This window comes from Poecilia mexicana, unplaced genomic scaffold, assembly GCF_051168715.1.
Source record: "Poecilia mexicana isolate PSO_F unplaced genomic scaffold, ASM5116871v1 scaffold_9, whole genome shotgun sequence".
NCBI classification, from domain to species: Eukaryota; Metazoa; Chordata; class Actinopteri; order Cyprinodontiformes; family Poeciliidae; genus Poecilia; species Poecilia mexicana.
The window spans coordinates 17,454,206-17,478,393 of NW_028263378.1; the positions used below are offsets into that span (position 1 = coordinate 17,454,206).

Sequence of the window (24,188 nt, forward strand, 5' to 3'; positions counted from 1 at the left end):
TAGACACAGAACACTACAAATTGTTTATCTGATATACAGAAGCTGAATAATATAATATAATATAATATAATATAATATATATATATATATATATATATATATATGTATATATATATATATATATATATATATATATATATATATATATATATATATATATATATATATATATATATATATAATATAATATAATATAATATAATATGGCGATATTCAATCTTTGATGGTTAAAAACCCCCAACTATATTTTCGTGCTTTTCAACGCAGTAGCTGAAGTAAAAAAATAAAACAATTTAACAGTAAAATCGGAACTAAAATGTAAGTCGGGGAAACAGATATTTTTGTTGTGTACAAGAGTTGATGTAACACCAGTAAACCGGAAGTACTTGGATCTGCTAAAACGATCGTCTTCGTTAGCAGAATTATTTCTATTTTCTAATTTAAAAAACATGTTATTGATCTCGAATAAGAATATTACATAAACCTTAACGTGAGTATGATAAAATAATTCAATGTTTTCCAGTTTAAATTGTTTTAACGTATAGATTATGCCCCACGTTAGGCTTTGCTAGTTAACATTAGCTTTCACGGCGCCTAATTACTCTTCATTTCTCATCGCTAAATACCAATACATATAAATGTGTATATATACATCTTTTAACACTTGTCTCTTTTGTCAATATTTTATTTATTGTGGTTAACTGTGAGCAAATTGCTGCTACAAAAATAATATCCTATTTGTAATCCTAGTTGTTAGTCTAAAGCACTAAGATTTATATTGTTTCTGAAGGGAAACGCAGTTTTTTCTGACACTTTAACACAAGTACAAGATTTTTTCCTCAGTTTTCAGTCACAAGTTTTGATTACCGTCAGGTCACCAATTTTCACATATTCTTCTGGGATTTTTGTGTGTGTTTTTTTTTGCCTCAACATTTAGATGTCCATGTCTCACCTTTACGGGCGGAGGGAGGAGGAGGAGGAAGGTGTGGAGATAGAGAGCTTTGAGGTGACAGACTGGGATCTGGCCAATGAGTTCAACCCGGAGCGTCGCAGGTTCAGGCAGACCAAGGAGCAGGCCACCTATGGGATCTGGGCTGACAGGGATTCAGATGAGGATGAGAGACCTAGCTTCGGTGGCAAGAGGTAATGGCATCTATGCCCATTTCTGTTGACAAGTAATAATAGGTTCAGTTAATGTGTTTTGTAAAAATATGAATACCCATGATCTTTTTCCTACATTACAACCACTAACCAAGTACTTTTAATTTAATATGTTAGACCAACACCAACTGGAGATCTGGTTTTATGCAAATAAAAATTTTAAAATATTGTTATTCATTTACCAGGTCCAACTTCTCCACAACTTTCTCCCTGACTTGTCTGCTGCGTTACTCGTTGACTAATGTTCGCTGAGGCCTTCACAGATCAGCTGAATTCATTCTGACATTAATTACACACAAATAGGCTCTATTTGCAAATAAGTTGATATCTGAATTTATTTATTTTTTACACTAGATTTTATTTAATATGCTGAATACAAATGTAGCAAACAACATTATGTTGGCCTAGCATGTAAAAACTTATTAAATGTCTAAAATATATAGATGTTTGATGTAACATTAGTAAACCAGAAGTTCTCGGATCTCCTGAAATGATCCTTTACGTTAGCAGAGTTGTTTTCTGCTAACAGAACAATTCGTGGTTGGACAAAATGTGGAACATTTTTACTGATCTGATACATTATTCAAGTCACTGTAAATGATTGTGACATTTTTTTTTCTCCAGGTCTAAAGACTATACTACTCCAGTGAGCTTTGTGAGTGCTGGTGTGCGTAAGACTGCAGCTGAGGAGAAACAGCAGCAACAAGAAGGAGGTTCTGATGACTCTGATGACGATTCCCCTCCAGCTCCTCCTCCTCCACGAGCGACGGCTCCCAAGAAACTTCAGATGGTGAATTTATTTATGTCTGCATTTTGTCCATTCGCTAACCATTATTTTAAAGAAAATATAGGGAAGAGTAACTAGCCCTTCTTTTAAAATGCTTTGTTTTTCTAGGGTACTTTCGGTGGGAATCAGTCCCAGAGGTTTGCAGGTGGCATACAGTCTGGTAAAGGGATTGGAAACTGGGAGAAGCACACCAAGGGAATTGGACAGAAACTTCTGCAGAAAATGGGTTACCAGCCAGGAAAAGGTTTGGGCAAGAACGCTCAAGGTGGGTAGAACTGACAGTGATATCATCTTGTTGTGTAATTTTGTTTACATTTCAGAGGAGGAGAGGTGGTGCAGTTGGGAAACTTTAACATAAAGTTCTCTGCCATTGCTGCAGGTATCGTGAATCCCATTGAGGCCAAAGTTCGTAAGGGAAAAGGAGCAGTCGGTGCTTATGGCAATGAGCGAACTCAGCAGAGTCTTCAGGACTTCCCTGTGGTTGACTCTGAGGAAGAGGAGGAAAAGGTAAGCTACTGGAACAGATGTCGCCGTTGACACTTTTCCCATTTACATCCACTATTGTTGCTTTTCATAACCTGTATGCTGATCCTGCAGAGCCTCTTTAGCTGTATTTGTTTTTTGTTTTAAAGGAATTTAAGAAAGAGTTAGGCCAGTGGCGTAAGGATCCGACTGGGACTGCAGGAAAGAAAAAACCAAAGTACTCCTACAAAACTGCAGATGAGCTAAAAGCCAAAGGTAAAATAGCTTATCGGGGCACACCGGCATCTGCAGGAGAGCTGGCACAAGTCAAGGTATGTCAATGTCTTGGATTGGATTCCTTCATATATGTTCACATGGATTACACAACAGTTTTTGGGGGAGTTGGGCTATTGTGTTTAAGCTTAAAAAAAATGCACTCACATTTATACACACCAGGGTATATTGTAAAGTATGCAAGGGTACATGCATTCTTACTTTTTCAGACATTGAAATCATCCTTATTTATTCCTCTCCTCTCTCTTACATCATTGCTAACTTCGAATGGTTTTATATGGATTGTTACTCATTAAATTTAGAAAGCAGGATTTTTTTGTTTATATGTTAGCGAATGAGTCATACATGTCACAATGTTCATTTTTCACTGCGCATACGACCTCTGGAACAAAATGAAGAGTTTAGGGGATGAATATCTTGAATATGTGAGTCCATTGAAGCCTGCTGTTTAGCGTTTTAAACATAATTTTCCCATGTTCCTCCTGGTTCAGGTCATAGATATGACTGGCAGAGAGCAGAAGGTTTACTACAGCTACAGCCAGATATCCAACAAACACAGCGTTCCAGATGAAGCCCCACCAAGCCTGGCCACCCGCGATCAGAAAGGATCTGGCTTTGCTCTCCCTGAGCTCGAGCACAACCTGCAGCTTCTGATAGACCTCACAGAGCAGGACATCTTACAGGTGAGGGGAAACGGTGAAGTGCATTCAGCAAAAAGAGCAAGACTTAAACTTCAGAAAACATTAACAATCTGAGGTACAAATGTGAGAGTTATCAAACGGTTTCTAAGCTTCATTTCTTTCCCTGGCGCATGTTTTCGCAGTCCGCCAGGCGTTTGCAGCATGAAAAAGACGTGGTTGTTTCTCTGAGCCACGAATCTCGAGCCTTGCAGAGCCGACTGGACACCGAGCAGGATGCCATTAAAAGAATGGAGACCGTGTTGGCCTTGGTGGAGCGATTTCCTACGGAGGAGACGGCGCCGGGCGAGGGGCCAACCCTTCAGGTTTATGTTACGCTGATTGCACTCTTTAGAGCCTCTGTCGTCGAGCATTTTGAGTTTTATAGTTTCAACCCTATTCTTTTAATCGCTTCTTCTTCCTCTCTGTTCAGGAGTGTGCCCGTATGTTTGAGACCCTGCAGACTGATTATTATGAAGAGTACAAGACAATGGGGCTGGGGGACCTGGCTGTCGCTGTTGTACACCCGTTACTCAAAGAGAAACTCTCCTCCTGGGACCCTCTCAAGGTATTCTTCTACTATCATCACAGCTGAAGAAAATGATGACTTTTTTAAGTGGTGCCAACATGTTTGTCTGATTATTTCAGGACAGCTCATATTGTCTGGAAGATATTGGTCAGTGGAGAGCAATCCTCGAGTCCCAAGACATGCACTCCAGCGGTCCACATTCAAACATGGATCCATATCACAGGTGATTGTAAACAAAAAAAACAAAAAAAGAGAGACTCAGATGTGCCTTGTGAAGAATTTGTGCCAAACAGAATTTCTATGTAGTCATAATTGACATGAGTTTCCTATTGATTTTGTGCTTTTAACAAAGCATTTCAAACATTATTCTCTTTTTGTGGGTGGAGTAATCACACAATTAGAGAATTTTAAATACAAAAAGTAAGCGCACAAGTTAGAATTTGATGATATTCTTTAGTCCCCACTGCATTAAAATTATGCATGGGATCTTAAATATATAAATAATGATATTTAGATAAATCCTAATTAGCAGCTTGCAGATAAATTTTGCACCCATGAACAAACTGGCCTAATTCTGATATATTTGATGGCTGTTTTTATTAGACCATTAGTAGGGGTGAATGTGTATTCATTTGTACATAAATGTAATCCTATTTAGATTAAAGAAGTTCCCAGTCAATTAAAATATGTAAAATTAATTCTTGTTTTTAAAATTCCGGTTGTCAATGTTTATAAACGTGTAAAAAAAACAACCTTATTTAACAGCAGCTTTGCTGGTTATAAGAGGATGTAAACTTCTGTTACTATATTTTAGTTTGCTTTTGTAAAGTGTCTGATGTACGTTTATTCATCCAGACTGTTGTGGGAGGTGTGGATCCCAGTGATGCGCTCCTGTGTGTCCAACTGGCAGCCTCGACTAGTTGGGCCAATGGTGGACTGTTTGGATTTGTGGGCCCCTCTTCTCCCCCCGTGGATCCTGGATCAGCTGCTGGAGCAGATGATCTTACCCCGACTGCAGCGAGAGGCAAGACAAAGACCGTCTCGCATGCTTGTGTATCCTCCCTAATATCGGCGCCGGAAGACAGATATTAAGAGCGAACTTCTTCCTTGTTGAAACAGGTGGATAACTGGAACCCTTTGACCGACACCGTCCCCATTCACTCCTGGATCCACCCGTGGCTGCCTCTGCTCAAAGCCCGCCTGGAGCCTCTTTACCCGCCAATCAGGAGCAAACTGTCCAACGCTTTGCAACGGTGGCATCCAAGTGACGCCTCAGCCCGCCTCATCCTGCAGCCGTGGAAGAATGTGTTCACAGCAGGAGCATGGGAGGCCTTCATGGTGAAAAACATCCTCCCTAAACTAGGTTTGTCCTCAGGGGTGCTTAGGACTGTGTTTGGCAAATCCATTAATGAATGTCTACTTTGCTGCTCTCTGTTCTCCATTTGTTGTGGCTGCTACTAATGGTCATTTGTCTTCTGTGCACTTCGGAAGCCTTGTGTCTGGAAGAGCTGGTTATCAACCCTCACCAGCAGCAGATGGAGCCATTTCACTGGGTGATGGACTGGGAAGGCATGCTGTCCCCCTCCAGCCTGGTCTCGCTTTTGGATAAAAACTTTTTCCCCAAATGGTTGCAGGTTAGTGAATACACTTGGAGTAAAACAAATCTTATGGACGTATAAACAGTCTGTACATTATCAAGCTAATTATGTAGCGAGATGTAAGTAGTTTAAATAACATTAAGAAATTTGGAAAATTCTATATATTTTTCTGGACTATGATTTGTTTACAATCAAAGATAATTAAACTCCAACCAAAAACGTTCAACTACCAACAGAGACGAATAATATCAATTTTATTCTACAACTGTAAATGTAATTGTAAATTTAGGGAAGGAAATTCTGCAGAGTGATATAAGTAGTAAGGCAATTCTGGAGTGCTACTTTCATACGGCATCATTTCTCCCTATGACATTAAAACGAAAAGCAGAGTGATAGTTGTAAAATTTGTCTTCTGCACAAACTTAACAGCTCAGGACTATGCACTTCCTGGGGAGGAGACATCAGAAGGAACTGATCAGCCAATCAGAAGTGGATCTGAGATCATATGAGGGACATCTGATGTTAGACATTCAGTTAAAAAAAAGCAATTGTGCAGATTTGTTTATGGTACTTATAAAGAAATCTCAAAGTTTCAATAATATAAACAAACTTTTACTTTAGTATTTACTAGTTATTGTTTTTACCTTCAGTCATTTTACAAATATAATCTTTCTACTTAATTAAAAACAGTGATATTGTAGGGATCCTGGAGTGTCATCTATAGGAACAGGATGTGATCTAGTTAGACCGTTGATTCTACAAATTTATTGAGGATTTATAGAAAAGCATTTCTAGTCAGTAATAATATTTTAATCACTTTAATGTTATGTATCTGTGTTGGTTAAAGGTGCTGTGTTCGTGGCTGAGCAACAGTCCAAACTATGAGGAAATTACTAAGTGGTACCTCGGCTGGAAAAGCATGTTCAGCGACGTCTTGTTGGCGCAGCCGCTCATTAAAGAGAAATTCAACGAAGCTTTGGACATCATGAACAGAGCAGTGTCTTCGGGTATGGGACATTGTCCATATTTCTTTAAAATATGTACTGAAGAATCTTTAAAAATGTTGCTTTGCCTTAAAAATATATTATTGCGTCTCAGCTTGTCTTTCTACTGAAAACCTATTGTAACACTTGTTCACTTTTACAACCACAGGGGGATACATGCAACCAGGAGCAAGAGAGAACATTGCATATCTCACACAGACAGAAAGACGGAAGGACTTCCAGTACGAAGCACTGCAGGAGCGCAGGGATGCTGAGAGTGTGGCTCACAGAGGCATCAGTACTGGTGTGCCAACAAACTTTAAAGATCTCATTCAGACCAAAGCAGAGGAGAACAACATCGTCTTCATGCCCTTAGTGGGCAAACGGCATGAGGGGAAGCAGCTCTACACATTTGGACGTATTGTGATCTACATAGACAGGGGGGTTGTGTTCGTGCAGGGGGAGAAGACTTGGGTTCCCACGTCTTTGCAGAGTCTCATAGATATGGCAAAGTGAACTTTTCCATATCTATGAGAAGCATTTGGTTTGTTTATAAAACAATTTAAAAAGTAAAGCAGCTTTTTCATGTAACTTTAGCACAGTGGTCATTTGTCATGTCTATAAATTTTTAAAAATGTCAGATTGAATAAAAATAATTACCATTCATAGACTGCTTTCCACAAATAAAACCTGTTTTCTATTTTTCTTTATTTGTTAATGACTTCTCTGTTAGAATTGACATTTCTTCAATGCAACTTTGGACTTTTTATGGAAAGACGACATACAAGTTTGGTCCTTAAATCCTTTTTCTGCAAGTTTATGACAGTAATATCAGATACAGCCTAAGCCAACTCATTACTTTCATTACTGATGCAACAATAATGGGAATTGTCTATGGGAATGGAATATCCTGCAGTAAGCTGATGCGAGAACAAACATCTCCCTCAATAAAACTTAGACTTTAGAAGTCTTAAGTTTTATTGAGGGTACTGCATCTGCCGCAGTAACTATAACAGGAAGCTGAAAATTCAGAACCCAAGATTTCAAAGGTTATATGCTGCTTTAGGAATTTGAATTAAGAGTTACTCTGTTCATCCTCACCAACTTTAACTAGAATAGCATGAAAATGCTAGAGCAACAGAGAAAAGACGGTAGAGTCACTCTCCTTTTTGGAGACCAAATTCTAGTAGAGACACAAAAAGACAGCCCTGTGAATAATAAGAACTATCTTAACCTGTCTATAAGTTTTAACTTCATGTTAATAGCTATAAGATAATTCTGGCTAAATTAATCAATAAAGGTAGAAAATGTGCAATAGCTTAATTCCCTGATGAGTCTTGCAAATTTCCAGTAATACTCATTTGGAAAAGTTTAATGTTTTGTTTCCGTATAATTTATTTTAATATAACTGACGTGACAAAACATTTTTGACACTGAAAGAGGTAGTCCTGGTAACCACATCATAACACTAGGTGGCAGACTTATTTTTGCTTATCCTGTTTTGGTTGTTGATTATTGGCTGATCCGGCTTCCGTCGATATTCGGCGCTTTGTGGTAAGACATAGCTCTTTTTGTTGTTAATTTATCATTAAACTACTACGGTGCCGTTTTTTCAAACAAAGTGGTGCGTGAGTAATTTTGACACACAATAAGAAACATATCCTATTCATTATAGTCGTCAGAAAAGACGACTGTTAGCGGCTGAACCTGTTAGCAGCTAAGCTAACACAGGCTAGGTGGCTAGCATTAGCATACTTCTAACATGTTGCTAAACTGAGGTTTCATGTCGTTTCTTTTATCCGGTTTATGCACCCATATTTACACGTAGATGGCCATGTCGACCGATGCCTTAAAGAAGAGAAAGTCGAAGGTTCTCCGCGGTGAAGGAGGGACCCCAGAGACGAAGCGAGGCCGGGGGGAAGTGGACCAGGTAAGCACACAACCAGAGAACCGACGCTCTGCAGACATTGTGTCTTCATCTGATTTCATAACCATTTTAATAAAATGAGAATATTAACATGAAAAACGCTTTTACATTTTCTATAAAATATAATACAAAATAACTTCTGGAAAGGAATAATTTAGGACACCTCTATATTTAGCCCCACGTAAATGGTCAAAAACTAGTTTTAGTAATTTCATAATCGGTGTAAATGATTCCAACACGTTTTCTCCGCATTTTGGTGGAGGTTTGTCCTCTTTAAGTTTTGGATATTTAGTTCTTAAGTGTTAGTGAACACAATGGTAAGATTAAAAGTGCTGTCTGAGGCCTTCAGATTGTAGCGGGGGTGTGGAAAGGCTGAGAAGAAGAATCTGAAATCAACCTACAAGTGGAGGGCATTCAAAACTACTGTCAGCACAAACTTGACATCCATTAAGCTTGGCGATGCTGCAAATCAGAGAGGCTCATCATCACAGAATCCACTGTGAATTCTTGTATATATTAGAGTCTGCTGGAGGGAAGTATGAGGCCTACTGGAAAACAATTAAAGCTGAAGCAGAGGTGCACCTTTATTATGCATGCATGATTTTGTGTCCTTGCTTTATTAATTTTATCTGCTCATACACACATGGCTGCACGCTTATGTAACCATAACCAACACATGATACCGTCTCCAGTCACACATAATCATGGGGGTTAGTCTAGTAAATTACCATGAGAAGCCAAAGGAGAGTTTTCTAACTTCTGTTCTCTGTTTAATGCATACAACTAGGTTTTTTTATGTGTTAAAGTCCAATTAAATGACTTTCTTGTTTTTCTTTAGATCAAATTGTGATTAGCTGTTGATGCATGAACATTTTCTTATTAAAAAAAACTATATTCCATAGGGCGTTGTAATTTTTTCACAATGGATTTTATTGACGCACTTATTTAGGATAGTGTTGACATCTTGTAGGAAACAAAAGAGAGAGGAAAATATTGTTTAACTGCAACCTGCATCATCATTGTGTCACAAAGAGGGGACAAATATGGGGAATTATGACCAAAAAATCTTGTTTTTGATTTAGATTAATTGAAACCATTTAACACTGATAACACAATGAGAGCAACAGGGAAGAGGTGACCTATAAATGCAGGTGGATTCTTAACTTTTTAATTATTGCTTCATTCAGGATCTTCGTGTCTATAATGAGGAGGGGGAGCTGGACGGCAGGGACCCTGAGCAGGACTACCTGCAGTACAAAGAGTCCTGTGAGAGTTTGGCTGCAGTCATGAGTGAGATCCAGGAGCTGAAAGCCAACGGCGCCAAAGAGGGGGTAAAACAATCGATTCATCATAAATGTAGTTTCTCATTGTTCTTAATTGAGAGTACCTAAATTCAATTCAGTGTGGTGTTTTGTTTTCGTCACAATTCTTTATGGGGTTGCAATTCAGTAAAAAAAAAAAAAATTACTGCTAAAAAAAGTACTGCTTATACATAAACCCCACCTATATACAGAATATATTCAGAAAGTAAAACTAGAGTTTTAAGTAAGAATTTGTTCAAAAACAAAAAAAAAAAGCATCAAATGACAGGAGAAAAGACATTTTGCCAAAATTAAGCATAATGGTTGCTATGAAAATCAGTATTATTTTGAACTCATCCAACAAACTGACAAGAAAGTTAAATGTCAGATCAGCATAACAGAATGAAGGAGAATTTTTTTTTTCCTCACACATAGTCATAAACATCGATCAGTGATTAACTACTTGCTACATTTAAAACTCGTCTCTTAAAATTGATAATATTTCTTCAGATGAATCAATAATTAAGAAGGGAAATATCTCCAAGTTGTCTGGAAGCAAGGCTGCAGATATTTAGCTTCTCAGATTCCACCCCTCTTGTTATCTGCAGTGCGTGCAGGAAGAGGACCTTAAATATCTATATATCTAACTGGTGTGTTTCTCCTCAGAGTGCCGAGGTGGAGCTGAGACGCATGCAAGGCTGCATCCACTTCATGAACCTGAAAAAACTCAACCGTTTGGCTCACATGCGTCTAAAAAGAGGCCGAGACCAAACCCACGAGGTAATTCTCCCACAGAGCCACAATGGAGTTAATGACAGACAAAATAAGTTAAGTTCTACTATTCTAGGTATTCTCAAAAAAAAATGCTGATGCGAGTTCCCTTTGTGCTGATCACTGAAGGAGTGTTGAACTAAGCACTTTTGTCCTCGCAACGTCTAACTGCGGTAGATGCTACAGTCTGCAGAAACAGTTTGAGTGCGCTTGTGTTACATTGTAAATGTTCACTGTAGATCGCATTTAAGCTCATTAATCTTTGATTCCACATAAGCCTGGTCCTCAGTTTTGGCGTACCGGCAGGTATAAATGTATCGGTGTTTATTTTGCGTCCGTCAGGTGATTCGTCTGGTGGAAAAGCCTCACCAGCGATTTATGTTTCTGTCCTCAGGCAAAGCAAAAGGTCGACGTGCTTCATCTTCAGCTGCAGAACCTCCTCTACGAGGTCATGCATCTTCAGAAGGAGATCAGCAAGTGTCTCGAATTCAAGTTAGTGTGAATTACTCTTTGTCAGATGAAACATTTACAGTTTTATTGAGACAACGTACGTCATTGACGTCGCACCAGTTTACCTTGGCATAAAGGACTGGAAGACGGTGCCGTGCAGAAATATTTATTTTGTCATGTTACGACCTCAGAGTTTGATGTATTTTATGTGATAACCCAACAGAAAGTAGTGCATTATTGAAGATAGACGATGTATTAAATTTTTATTTCTATTAAAATCCTGAAGTGCGGCGTGCATTTGTCTCCAGCCCCCTTTACTCTGCTACACCTAAATAAAATCAAGTGCAACCAGAGGTTTTCAGAGATCACATAGTTTATAGAGTCCACATGTGTGTAATTTCAACTCTGTTCTGTAAGGACCTCAGAGAACATTAGGCAGTAAAACATCTTTATGAAGATGGTGACACCATCAGGCTGCGGGGATTATTTTCCTCAGCAGAGACAGGAAAGCTGGTCAGAATTAATAATAAGATGGTTGGACAATACAAAGCCAGAGAAACGGAGGAACGGCTTTGATAATGTTTTAATGTGTTATAATGGCATAGTCAAAGCCCATACCAAGTTAAGGACCTGTGGCGACGTTTAAACATGCTCTACATTCAAACTAGCTGAGTTTGGTGTGTTTTGCAAAAAAAAATAATGGATAGTCATTTAATTATCTGAGTGTTTATTATGATTGGAGCTGCAATAAAAAGGAAATGTGGATCTATAAAGTCATCAGGGAGCCACTGATTGTAAATTCATGCCACACTTTTCAGACTTTTCTTTGTAAAATATTTTCAAAGCCATATTTTCTTTTCCTGTCACTTCACAAATACATAATAGGTTATATTAAGTCCATCATATTAAAGCCCAATAAAATACTTTGAAGATTACAGTTTAATGAGGTTTAATAGATATTAATACTTTCACATGAGATGTTGTTACAATACGCTTTTACGTATTAAAATTAAAATTTAAAGACTTTGATCAAATGCGTACGAACAGCACAACCCAGTTACACTTAAAGCAATCCTCAAATGTTTCACATTTTCAGATTTATATTTTTGTCACATTGATTAGGATCTTTCCTGCTTCAGATCCAAGCATGAAGAAATTGACCTGGTGAGCGAAGAGGAGTTCTTCCAGGACGCGCCGCTGGAGATTTCCAGGCCCAGCCTGACCAAAAATGACCCCCACCAGCTGACACTGGCAAGACTGGACTGGGAGCTGGAACAGAGGAAGAGGTGGAAAAACTGGAAGCAGAGTCATAATAACTTGGTGTTGCTTTTATTTGCTCTTGGAGAGATGAAAGAAGTCGTTAAGCTTTAGTTTTTGGAATCCAGGTTGGCGGAGAAATACGAGGAGTCACAGTCGACAAAGGAGAAAATTCAGAAGACCATAGAGGTGAAGAAGGAGCATCTGAGAAGCCTTCAGCCTGGACTGAATGCCATCATGCAGGTGAGTTATAAAAAGTTACAACAGAAAACTGCTGCTATTCTGTTCATGTTGAAATTCTAAGCTAGAGAACTTCCTCCTCATGCTCTGTCTCCACAGGCGTCTCTCCCGGTGCAGGACTACCTGTCCATGCCGTTCGAAAAGACCCAGAAGCAGGCAGAGATTGCCCGTCACCTTCCTCCTCCGCTCTACGTGCTGTTTGTTCAAGCAAATGCTTACGGCCAAGCCTGTGGTGAGTCGAGACAGAATATACCACCAACGAATAAGAAATTTGAGTTTGACAGCTCACCACGCGGCTTCGGCTTGATAACCGATTTATGTTTTTTTTTTTTTTTTTCATATTTCAGACAAGAACCTGAGTGTGTCGATCTGCGGTGACGTGGACGAGGCCAGGGCCCTTTCCAAGCCTCCTGATGATTCTCAAGGTACATGTAGCGCCATGTTGATGCCACTGGAGTCTGTCCACATTAAAAACTCAGCTTCTGTCCTTTTTTTTTTTTTTTTTTTTTTTTTTACATATCTGTTCTTCAAAATGTGACATTTCTGTTCCCAGATGATGAGAGTGATTCAGATGCAGAAGAGGAGCAGGAGAAAACGGTGAGTTTAAGGCCAGGTCTTTACTCTAGGATACACACTCACACACACACACACGCTCAGAGGTTAGTGAGTTCAGTTGCTTTATAAATACACCTGTCTCTGAGTTGGACACAGAAACCCTTGCCTGAAGTTTTGCTTTCCACACACTGTGGTCAGAGAGTGGCAGCGATCAATCGATGGCGAGTGGGGGATTCTGGGAAATATTTACTCAGATCGGGGAGGTGACTGTAACCCGAGTCCGTCTGGGACATGCTCTCTCAGCAGCACGGCAAAGCTGGATTTTAACATCTAAATGGACGAAGGTTTAGTTGTGACCTAAAGATATGATTTATGAACTGAAGGTTGTGACACAGTTTTAAAAAACTGCAATTTGAGTATTTCTTTCCAGGTATAACGATGTTTGAAAGAGATGGTGGAAAAACATGTATTTCCTGACTTTATTTCCTAAAAGTTGTAGCCATCCATCTGCCCATTTTTCTTCTGTCTGTGCTTTGGTTTTCCGTTCATCCATGAATATTTGTTTATTCATATATTGGTCTGTCCATCGATTTGGCCGGCATTCATCCATCATCCATGTGTCTGTCTGTCCATCCGTCTGTCAGACCGAGCAGAAAAGGCCTGCGTTGAAAATCAACCAGCTCCAGTCCTCAACCTGTTCTGTATGTCTGTCCCTGGTCCAACACAGTGGCTCATTTGTATGAATTACCCAGTCAGCATTTCATCAGACTCTACAGGAGCCTTTTAGTGAACAACTTAATTGCTTCATGTATGTTAAGCCAGGAAAACATGGAGGACTCGGCCACGCCTGTCCAGGCCTGCTCTATTATTGTGCCCCAAAACTCCCTTTTTTGTCTTTCTCACTATTTTACCATCAATTAATTTCTTATCTTTTTTTATTTTACTTTTTAATAATCTTCAAAGGTAAAAAGTTAAACTTTTATGTCATCACGTAGTGCTCTCTCTACAACCTCTAATTTAACAAAAGGAAAATGTTTCTTTCCATTTCTCCACCAACCCTTTCAACTATTTGCTTCTCCAAGTGCATCTCAGAAACATCTTCTGCCTTTTTTTTGTTTTTTTAATGTTATGTCTTGGTGGCTGTGTGTTTGACAGAAGAGAAGAAGGCCGACAACAGGCGGACAGCTGGACGACAAAAGACGAGAGATGCTAAAAAGACACCCTCTGTCTCTCAGCTTGGACCTTCAGTGTAAAGGTAAAGGTTTTCTCCATTTCTTCTTTTTACACACCGCACATCCTAATATTTACAGTTGTTTTCTCATGCACACTTTGTAACGTGACCACATATTTGCTGTGCTGCGATGTAACTCCATATTTACGGTTGTGTGAGGGAGAAATCGTGAGCGGCTCTGCTGTGGCATGACACCGCTTGACCCTAGTGTTCCCTCTGCTGGCAACAAAGGGAACACGGCGACAGATTATGGGGGAGATCTGCATTGCAGGCGTAACTCTACCTAATGTGGGAGGGGAGCGGAGGAAGCGGAGGGAGGTAGATACTTGCAGCATCGTAGGTCTGCAGCACCTACAGCATCTTGTAAGCATTTTCTCTCTCTGCTTTGTTTCTGCCCCAGTCTCCCTTCATGATTCCCCCCCACCCCCCTCACTCTGCTGCCAGCAGCCTTTTTAGTGCAGGAAAAGCAAAAATAGAGCAGCGTAGGTGTGAGTGACTGACAGCGTGTCACTGAGTTCAGTGTTACTGCAGAGACGGGATGTTAAAAGATGACCGTCAGCGTAGTGCGTGCTCCCCAGGTGTGGCGAGCTGCCACACTGACCACGCCCCGTTGTTGCTCTCTAACACGCTGCAGTGTGCAGTAAACCCACGAGGGCTATCGCTGGGAGGATTAATGAAGGAAGGATGAGAGCTTGTTAAGATAGCAGTGAATTGGATTTTTTTTTTTCCCCCTCATTATCCCTACAGATGGCAGCACTCTGCATCTCTACTTCTTCTACCTGATGAATCTGAATATTCTGACTGTGAAGACAAGAGTCTCTACCTCCACCGACCTCAACGCAGCCATCAGCGCTGGGTGTGTATAAACTCAACTCGGCGTCAGTCTGGAAAACTCTCAATGTTTTTACCTAGTCCCTTAGTCTGGTGAAAGAAAATGGTTTGGGACAAATATGTTTCCCGCAATGATAACCTTGTTTTTAATAAGTGATATCCATCAATCTCTTCTTTCAACTGTTGTTGGTCTATTCATCTTTTTGCCCCTTATTAATCAGATTACCCATCCAATTAGCTGTACTGAATAATTTAATCTAGTAATCATTTACTTTATGATAATGATGAATTCCTTCCTTCCCGTTGAACAAATTCTGCCCCAGTTTTTAAAAGAATCAACACAGTATCTAAAATAATTGCTATTAAAGTAGGGCTTAAAACAAACAAACTAAAAGTCGTAATGAGATACATTTACTGTTAAGTCTGGAAATTCAAGTCTGATAAAGTGTTGGAGTTAGAAAGCTCATAGAAACCCTGCATTTAAGAGTCAATAGATGCTCTGACAGTATTTTCTTTTCTCCAGAGAGCTTCTTAAATCGGAAACTCTCCTGAGCTGTCTCTACACCAGTGACCAAGGAAGAGAAACTCCCAATCCAGCCAATCGCTACCAGTTTGACAAAGTCGGGTAAGAACATCGAGCAGATTATGATGTTACATATCAGTATGTTGAAGAAGGATTAACATGTAATTCTACTTTAGGATTGTTTCCTTTGCTGACTATGTGGAGGAGCTGGGATATCCCTACATGTGGGTCCAGAATCTGGGAGGACTTCATTTCCCCACTGAATCTTCAGAGGTGTGTGTTGACATCCTGAGGTGCTTCAGGAAAGCGACGCTGCAGCTGTTAAACACCGGTGTATGTCTGTGTGTTTCCAGGGCTTTCTGGTGGGCAGTTCTCTGAGCGCCAGCCACATGGAGACCACCATGAAGCTGCTGAGGGGCCGAGTCCTGTCCCGCTTGGCTCTGCACAAACAGTTTGCTTCTTTAGGTGACTCACTTTACAATTTCTGTGAAATAATCCTAATCGTGGGTCGCTTGTGCAAGAGGTTGACTGTGTTTGTGGCTGCAGAGCACAACATCATTCCGATCTCCGCCGAGTGTCAGCACCTGTTTCCTGCCAAGATCATCTCCCGTCTGGCTCGGTGGACCACCATCAGTCAGCAGGAGTACTTGGTAAATTCAAGAAGAAACCAGTTCAACATTTTTCATTAAAAGTTGACAGTGTTGCTCATGCTCGGTGTAATCTCATCTGAAGGAACTGCCCTATACCCATCATGTAGCTGAAGCTGGACTGGCCAGGGAGACGGACCTGTACTTTATGGGAGTCATCGAAAGGGGAACAGGTAAGTCCAGCCACTGACACACCATAAATGGAGTCATTTGTTGTGAATCTTTGAAAACCATCATGGCTGCTTTCCCTTTAGCATGTCTTCACGCCGCTGTGGTCCTGAGTCCCCGCTACCCAGAGATCTCTCCTCTGTTCTCCCTGTCCCTCAACTGGAAGGGAGAGTGCAGCGGGCGCAGTGACGACAACCTGAGAGTACGGACATTTCAGCTCATTATATCCTCAAATTCTGTTCTCAGTTTACCGTTTTAGTCCTGTAATACAATCAGTGCCTTGCAAAAGTATTAATGCTCATTTAACCTTTTACCATTTGGCCCTGTCAGCAAGCCTAAATGTATCTTATTGTCGTTGGCAAACACAAAGTAGTGCATAATACAAAGTGGATGAAAAAGAGGATTTTCAGACATTTGCACCATTAAATATCCGTCCATACTCAGCTTTATGTCTTCTAGCTTTGGATATCCAGAGACTGAAATTGCTTGATTTTAAGGGATGTGAATACTTTTAAGATTTTATGTAATGTTTCGTTCTCTGAAAATCTTTTACATTTTTAGGCCGTGGAGAGTGAAGTGAATGTGTTCAAAAACGAGCTTCAGGGCCCAAAGCCTGGCCATCAGCTGCTGACCAATCAGATTGCACGCCTGTGCGTCTGCTTGGACGTGTATTTGGAGACAGAAGTGCAAGATGACAGTGTGGAGGGGCCTCGGGAATTCCCACGAGAAAAGATGTGTCTGCGTACTGTCAGGTATCCAATTTTGTCATAAATTATAGATTTTTAATTATTTAATTGTATGCTAAATAAATTTACCTTTAACATCCTCTCTCTTTCTCTCTTTTTTTTTTGTTAAATTCAGGGGTCCAAACCGCCTGAAGCCGTTCAAGTACAACCACCCTCAGGGCTTCTTCAGTCACCGTTAGACCTGCGTCCTTATTTGTCCTTCTGAAATCGTGTTTGTACCTCCTAGCAACCCAAAGTCCCATTTTAAAGATTTTGCAAATAAAACTTCTCCTTGTTGTCATCTTTAATCGTCATAGATCTTGTTTGTCTGTGACTAGCAGGCTCTATTTCACATGTCGTTTTCCATTTAATCTCTTGATTGTCCTCTGTTCTCCAACCTTTGTCTTTCCTGCCCTATTTTTAGCGATGTGAGAGCAGGCTGATTATTATTCCACTGTGGTTCAGTGGAGGGGTAAGCTGAGTCATTTCCACAGAGACAAATGCACACAAAATGCAACATTTTGCATTGTGTGTGCAGGTAACCGTTGACCCCTCTTTCATTGTCCAGGCTTTCTTAGTGGCAGGGCAGCTTGGTATTGAGAATTTTGCTGAGATGCATTTCATTTTTCGATCAAACACGTGTGGGAGGTTCTTTGTGATTTTGGGAAGAGGAGATTTTTTTTTTAATTCTTGTAAGCCCTCTGGAGAAGATGCTCATTGCTGACTGACCTGAGTCTGATGATTTTCATTCATCAAATGTAAACAGTTCTGCAGAAAGATTAATTAAACCTCACCCACCATAGAGTTAAAAAAAAGTGTTTTAAAGAAAAAATGTGTAGAGACCAGAGTGACGATCTGAAGGACCCGACAATTTCCGTCAGGTTTTCAGGTAGTTTGTGGAGCATAGCTACAGAACCCAACTCTGCCTCGCTTTGTTTAGTTCTGCTCCCGAGAACACTGAATCAGCTTATGATAGCTAATTTAGTAGCACATTTCATATAATCAGTCAAAATTAGGTTTGAGTCTAAATCGACACCAAAGTTTCACGTTTGCCCTGTATTCCTTATCCTCACTGAGTCGAGTTCTAGGTGCTAAAAACGGTTTTCTGCCATAAGCTGGAGGGCACTCTGTCTCATCCACTCCTTGATATTATCGGGAGGTTAGAGGGTTAAACAAAAGGTGGCATAATGCCAGTGAGGATCCAGTCCTGTATCAGTGATCAGGAATCTATTTTTAGTATAACGTGGAGTATGCATCAAACACATGCTGCTGTGGCGGGAGGGGCCGGAGGCAGAGAGGTTGGAAAAGCTGCAGGAGGAGGAATTACTTTACTCTGCTTCTAATTCGGTGCTCTGCAGCTTTAGTGAAGTATCGTTTGCAATAAGGACAAAGCTGCCAGAGCATGCATGCTCAGAGTCAGCCAAAAGTGTGTCTCAGAGAAAGGTGAGCGTTGTCTACACGCCTAATCAAAACTACAAAAGCGTGTTTTCTTGCTTGATGTGTCAATTTAGCAATTTTTTTCCACATCTGACAGTTTGAATAAGGGAAACCACACCCCTGTTTCTGCAGCAGTCTGTGGCACTAATGCTGGGAATTTCCTAGAAAGATAATTGTCTCCTATTCAATTGACGTAGTCAGACATAATCAATTACATTTGTCCCTATTGATTAAACAAGAGGGTTCTGAAAAATGAACAGCCTCTGCTGCTGTTTTTACATGTTTATCCCCTCGCCTTGGTAATAAGGAATCAATGGCACTAAACTGGACCATAAAGGTGCTCCGTGAAGACAGGACTACTGATTTATACATGAGCGTGATCCGCTGCATGTAAGGCAGGGTGCAGAGGCTGCTGAGGATGGGCACAGCTCCCCCTCTCTTTAGCCGCAATGCAGTGCAGTAACTCCTGGCGTTTACCTTTCTGTGGTTTCACACCTTGTATGAGAGCTTCTGACACTTCATTAATCTCTACCAAGGGTTCCTATGCTGCATATTTCTGCAGGACTGTAATATTTAAAAAATAAAAGAGAGAGAGCAAGAGAGAGAGAAAATGATGCCACACAGACTTTTTATGTTTTTGTTTTTTTTCATTGTTTATTTACTGTTTCATTTTGCATATTCTCAGCAGTTTATACATAGCACAGTCATCATTGTCTTAGCATTTGCAGACTGGAAGAGTGAGACGCCACCGTTCGCCTGTCTGGAGAAGCAGCATTATTGGTGCACAACGAGCAAAACTCAAGTCTTCCTTAAATTATTCATCTGTAAATAGAATATAGAGATTTCTACCTCCCTTAATAAACATATTTATATATATATATATATATATTCAATATTGCTCACAATCATTTAGCTTGATGTAGTTTTGACATCTCTGCCCTTGAAGGCTCGTGTGGGCCCCGCCGGCCCCGTCAGGATTCGGTTTAAATGCACTTGATGTCCGTTAAGGGCGGTTGTCACATTCACATAAGGAGTTTAGAGCATTCTGCATTCACTACAGTCATACAGTCAAAAGCTTCAGGGGGAGAGGGGGGGTATAGTGGCCATACTTGGGGAGCGGTGGGGTTGTTTGCTACAGAAATCAATATTGCTTACATACTGTTACCTGCCTGGACAGCTGGGTGCGCCCAGCTCCTTGCTTCTGCTCTGCACCCTTCTCCTCCTTCCTACTCTGTTCTTTGGCATCTCCTTCTCCTCCACAGGTAAAAATGCAGCGATCGGTCTCACTTCTTGGCCTTCTCCTCCTTGGTTTCCTTTGACTCAGTGCTAGAGGACTTTTCAGCTTTTTCTGCCTTCGCTCCTTCTTTGCTCTCCTCTTTACTCTTCTCGTCTGGCTTCTTCTCCTCCTTTTTGCTCTCGGTTTTCTCTGGTTCTACCTTGGCTGCGGGCTTTTCTTCAGGCTTTTTTTCCTCTTTCTTGGTTTCAGTTTTCTCTGGTTTTTCTTCAGGCTTCTTCTCCTCCTTCTTGCTTTCGGTTTTCTCAGACTTTGCCTCAGGCTCTGGTTTCTCTGGTTTGGGAGCAGCGGGCTTCTCCTCTTTAGCAGGAGGACTGCTCTCTTTGGGCTCGGGCTTTGGAGCAGGTCTGTCCTCCGCGGGCTTGCTGGGAGTCTCAGGTTTTGATGTTTCTTCCTTTGCCTTCTCGTCCTTCTTTGCATCAGGTTTGTCCACCTTCTCTGGCTCTTTTTCCTTGGGTTCCTGCTTCTGCTCCTCCTTCACAGGCGGCTCTTTCTCCTTCTGCTCCTCTTTGGCTGGCTGAGACTTCTCCTCTTTCTTCTCCTCCTTTGGGGTGTCTTTGGCAGCAACGGGCTTAGCGCTCTCCTTTTCTGGAGATTTTGATTCAGGGGTCTTGGGAGCCGGAGATTTGGATTCTGGGGATTTACTAGGAGGGGATTTTGACTCGTCTCCTGCAGGAGACTTGGCAGGGGATTTGGGCTGGGGGGATTTGGCTGCTGGTGATTTGGATTCTGGAGATTTTGGAGGAGATTTAGATTCTGGTGATTTCTCAGCAGGAGATTTAGCTTTCTCTTCTTCACCTTTTTCCTCTTCCTCTTCTTTCTCCTCTTCCTTTTCTTCTTCCTCCTCCTCCTCCTTCTGCTCCTCTTCCTTTCCTTCTTCCTCCTTCTCTACTTCTTCACCTTCTTCATCCTCTTTGGTTTCCTCGTCTTCCTTTTCCGCTTCCTCTTCTTCCTCCTCTTCTTCTTTCTTTTCCTCCTCTGCCTCCTCCTCTTCATCATCTGCCTCTTCTGTCACCTCTGTCACCTGCGTCTCATCCGTCTGTTCCTCCACAATCACGGTGTCTGAGATCTCCTCGCTTTTTACTTTGACGTGGGCTGAGATCCTGCTCTCCAGGTAGGTGTACGGGCTGCCACCTGACACAAAGCGGTTCTCCTCTCCCTCCAGCAGCTTCCTGTTTCAAAACCACAAATGGTAAAAATGTTGAAGACCTTTGGTAGGAGAATCTAAATAGTTAAAAAAAAAAAAAAAGACATGCATTTTGACCAGCAAACCTGTATGCAGCGATCTCGATATCCAAAGCCATCTTCACATTCAGGAGTTCCTGATAGTCCCTCAGCTGGCTCGCCATCTCCCACTTGGTTGTTTTCAACTCGTTGTCAAGCTGATTGATGGTCTCCTGCGAAATGAAAACACAGAAACCTCAAGATAAGGAGTCACACTGAACATTTGAGGAGATTATGTGTGTATGTGGGGGGGGGGGGAAGTCCCTATCTGGCACCTGGAGGGAGGTGATGTCATCCTGGTGTCTGTCTTCACTCTCCATGCGCTGTCTCTCCAGCGACTCCTTGGCTCCTCGCAGGGTCTCCAGCTCGATGGTGCGGCTCTGGAGCTGGCGGCGGTACTCTACGATCTCCTCCTGGGAGCCACGGATTGCATCCTGGTTGGACCTGGCGGCGTCGGACAGGCGCTCCATGCGCACTGCAGGTGTACAAAATAAAAAAAAGATTACACATTCAGAAGCCACGTTTCTGTTTTAGTTTCACAGCACCGATTGATATACATGTCAGATTAGATTTGTCATCTTGAGACTTTTTGGCAGTCCCTTCCTTCACCGCTGGGAGAGCGAGTAACCTTGACACTGTCCATCTGTCATTCAGTCTGACTCAGCTTCCTCCCCTTCAGGAATGACGCTCTGCTGCAGTCAGCTGGACTCAGAGGTCACGCAGTTTGCTCTTTTTACTCACTCAGAGCAGCATGGAAATAGGCTGCACAAGTTTTATGGCACCGTTGTTGGGTTTTCAGCGCAATAAAGGCTTAAAGTCAGAGGAACTATGGCTGTACTATTTTTTTTTTATTTAATTTAATAAATTATTATTTTTTTTTTTAAACAAAATATAATAAGCCAATTAATTTTAGCATAGGTACAAGTACACAAATTTAGGAGAAGACGCTCTGATCGATGCGTTAATTTGTCCCGCTGTCTAAGCAACGAGCTGTGTCCCTGAAGAGGAGTTTTATTTTTTGCATCTATTACCATAAAAAAATGCACTGCATGCAAGGGAAGCAAGCCAGAGTGCAAATGAGTCTCCTCTCTGCGTGCCATCTCACGCCTGCAGAGCTGTCCTCGCTTTCTGCGAAAATTATCATTATGCGGCGTCGATGCGGCCACCAATTGCGGTGCATGTAATTGAAATCCGAATTGTGTGTCAAAATATGTTTTCCTATCATTTTTTTGTCTCTTGGAAAAGTTTGCAACCAGATAATTAATGCATATTAATAGATACAGAGTTGTTTTATGAGAAAATGAATCACTACAGCTTTTATCTGACATGCGGAGAAACGGCTTCAGCACCATGGACAGAGGGACTTTGCGGCTTTTGCTCTGAAACTTGTCCCTTTGGCCGGCCTCACCTTTGAACCACTCCTCTGCGTGCACTGCGCTCTTTGACGCGTGGCTGTCCAATTGTGAGCGGATCTCTCGCAGCGCGCTGGTAACGTCCGCCTTGAGCGTGTCCCTCAGGTCGAAGCTCACCTGGGCGCCCTGAATCTGCGCCAGCAGCTCCGCCACCTCCTCCTCGTGGTTCTTCTTGAGGAAAGACGCCTCCTCCTCCAGGGCGCGGAGCTTCTTGTCCAGCTCCAGCCGCGTCAAGCGGCACTCCTCCACGTACTTCTTCATGGCGCGGGCGGCAGCCTCCAGCTCCTCGCGGTTGCGCGCCTCGTCCTCCAGCCTGACCCGCAGGTGCTGGATGTCTTCCTCCAGGTGTTCGTGCTCCAGGGCGGCGCGGGTCTTCTCCCCGGTCAGCTGCTGCAGGAGACCCCTGAGGTCGTTCAGCTCCCGCTCGTAGTGCTCCCCGACGGAGATGCGCCCCGCCTGGCTCTGCCGCAGCGCCGCCGCCTCTGCCTCCAGGTTGCGGTTGTGCATCTCCAGGTTGCGCACCTTGTCGATGTATCCGGCGAAGCGGTCGTTGAGAGCCTGCAGGATCTCCTTCTCGCTCCTCCGCGTCATGTCGCCGTTGAAGGTCTCCAGGCTTTCGATGGAGGACGGCTGGCTGTAGGTGAGGCGGCGGCGCTGCTGGGAATGGAAGCCGCTGGAAGACACTGATGCGGGCCGAGCCTTGCGGTACGAGCTCGGGCCCATGAAGTGGTGGTCCACCGTGAAACTCATGTTGGCCAGGCCGGGGGAGAACTGACTGCAAAGGAGGGAGAGCGCTGCGCTTTTATAGGAGGGAGGGAAAAGTCGCTAGTCAGCACAAGGGCGCTGTATTTTTAAAGAGACATCTTTTCCTCACCTCCTCCCCACCAAAAAAAAATCTACCGGCTGCGCAGAAATAACTGAGCAGCTGAGATGCTGAAACTACAAACCTCAATATTAACTTTATATAATGCAACACGCATCTTAGAAATCACCTCATCTACTTTTTAATATATATATATATATTTTAATAAAAGCACCACAGTTTAAAACAGGCAGCCATGTCGCATTTCAATCCTCCTAACACTAATATTTATAAACAGCTCAGATTAGTTTTGTTTATTTATTTATTTATTTATTTTTATTTTTTTATTTTTTTTAAGATGTAAAACCATTATAACGGTGAACTGAGGGGGTTTCAGTGTGTTCTGCTGATGCTTTTTATTGTTTGCTGCTGCAGTGAGTTTGCAGATCAGCCCTCCTGGGGATCACCTCAGCTGCTGGGCCATTGACAACTTACACACTTGCAGCGTCTGGCAAAAGTATTCACATCCCTCGAATCTACTTGACACAAGCTTGACTTTATTTTACCAGGATTTATATGGAAGAGCAATACAAGGTTCGTATGTGTGAAACAGAGAATAAAGAAGGAAAATGAAACATGATTTTTAATACTCTTCTCTGCCCCTCTTCAGTGTTCAACTCCCATTCCCCTCCAGCTTTATCATTTCTGTCTTTTTCACTGTGCGTCTTGTGTCCTACTTTTTCTGCTCTCACAAGGCAACCAGATTAGTTATGATGCAATTTAAAATCTGCCATATTTGCAAACATAGCGGGAATTGTTTCATTTCTGTCCAGTGATTAAATCAAAATGCTCTATATGGTCCACCCCAGATGGTTGGCTTTTATCTTAGTTGGCTCATCCCT

General features: G+C 41.8%; 3 protein-coding genes across 3 annotated transcripts; 2 read left to right on the top strand and 1 right to left on the bottom strand.

Moving 5' to 3' along the window:
* Positions 1 to 354: 354 nt before the first annotated feature.
* Positions 355 to 7,180, top strand: tfip11 (tuftelin interacting protein 11). Its single transcript, XM_014992253.2, has 15 exons — positions 355 to 490; positions 938 to 1,143; positions 1,786 to 1,951; positions 2,057 to 2,213; positions 2,328 to 2,455; positions 2,581 to 2,742; positions 3,196 to 3,387; positions 3,528 to 3,707; positions 3,815 to 3,949; positions 4,030 to 4,133; positions 4,766 to 4,934; positions 5,030 to 5,273; positions 5,402 to 5,544; positions 6,356 to 6,515; positions 6,661 to 7,180. Exons 2-15 carry the CDS (start codon positions 938 to 940, stop codon positions 7,005 to 7,007), a joined length of 2,493 nt encoding a protein of 830 aa, XP_014847739.2. The 5' UTR covers positions 355 to 490; the 3' UTR covers positions 7,008 to 7,180.
* Positions 7,181 to 7,943: 763 nt separating this feature from the next.
* thoc5 (THO complex 5) lies at positions 7,944 to 17,425 on the top strand. Its single transcript, XM_014992254.2, has 20 exons — positions 7,944 to 8,045; positions 8,320 to 8,421; positions 9,606 to 9,749; positions 10,386 to 10,499; positions 10,885 to 10,982; positions 12,080 to 12,226; positions 12,326 to 12,440; positions 12,537 to 12,669; positions 12,785 to 12,862; positions 12,991 to 13,034; positions 14,148 to 14,247; positions 14,971 to 15,079; positions 15,578 to 15,679; positions 15,754 to 15,850; positions 15,931 to 16,042; positions 16,124 to 16,227; positions 16,310 to 16,397; positions 16,479 to 16,594; positions 16,954 to 17,144; positions 17,254 to 17,425. Exons 2-20 carry the CDS (start codon positions 8,320 to 8,322, stop codon positions 17,315 to 17,317), a joined length of 2,058 nt encoding a protein of 685 aa, XP_014847740.1. The 5' UTR covers positions 7,944 to 8,045; the 3' UTR covers positions 17,318 to 17,425.
* A 1,334-nt stretch (positions 17,426 to 18,759) lies between these two features.
* On the bottom strand, positions 18,760 to 24,188 carry LOC106920918 (neurofilament heavy). The gene is made up of 4 exons (XM_014992256.2): positions 22,481 to 24,188; positions 21,348 to 21,547; positions 21,121 to 21,245; positions 18,760 to 21,020 (listed from the first exon to the last, which is right to left on the bottom strand). The coding sequence occupies exons 1-4, from the start codon at positions 23,232 to 23,234 to the stop codon at positions 19,838 to 19,840; spliced, it is 2,262 nt and encodes a 753-aa protein (XP_014847742.2). The 5' UTR covers positions 23,235 to 24,188; the 3' UTR covers positions 18,760 to 19,837.

Excerpts from the sequence above, each read along its gene's own strand:
- thoc5 (XM_014992254.2), top strand. The coding sequence starts at position 8,320 with ATGGCCATGTCGACCGATGCCTTAAAGAAGAGAAAGTCGAAGGTTCTC. Across the intron at positions 15,851-15,930 it reads TCCCCACTGAATCTTCAGAG|GGCTTTCTGGTGGGCAGTTC; the intron begins GTGTGTGTTGAC and ends GTGTGTTTCCAG. Across the intron at positions 16,043-16,123 it reads CAAACAGTTTGCTTCTTTAG|AGCACAACATCATTCCGATC; the intron begins GTGACTCACTTT and ends TTGTGGCTGCAG.
- LOC106920918 (XM_014992256.2), bottom strand. The coding sequence starts at position 23,234 with ATGAGTTTCACGGTGGACCACCACTTCATGGGCCCGAGCTCGTACCGC. Across the intron at positions 21,548-22,480 it reads CGCAGAGGAGTGGTTCAAAG|TGCGCATGGAGCGCCTGTCC; the intron begins GTGAGGCCGGCC and ends GTACACCTGCAG. Across the intron at positions 21,021-21,120 it reads ATCGAGATCGCTGCATACAG|GAAGCTGCTGGAGGGAGAGG; the intron begins GTTTGCTGGTCA and ends GTTTTGAAACAG.
- tfip11 (XM_014992253.2), top strand. The coding sequence starts at position 938 with ATGTCCATGTCTCACCTTTACGGGCGGAGGGAGGAGGAGGAGGAAGGT. Across the intron at positions 2,743-3,195 it reads GAGAGCTGGCACAAGTCAAG|GTCATAGATATGACTGGCAG; the intron begins GTATGTCAATGT and ends CTCCTGGTTCAG. Across the intron at positions 5,545-6,355 it reads TTTTCCCCAAATGGTTGCAG|GTGCTGTGTTCGTGGCTGAG; the intron begins GTTAGTGAATAC and ends TGTTGGTTAAAG.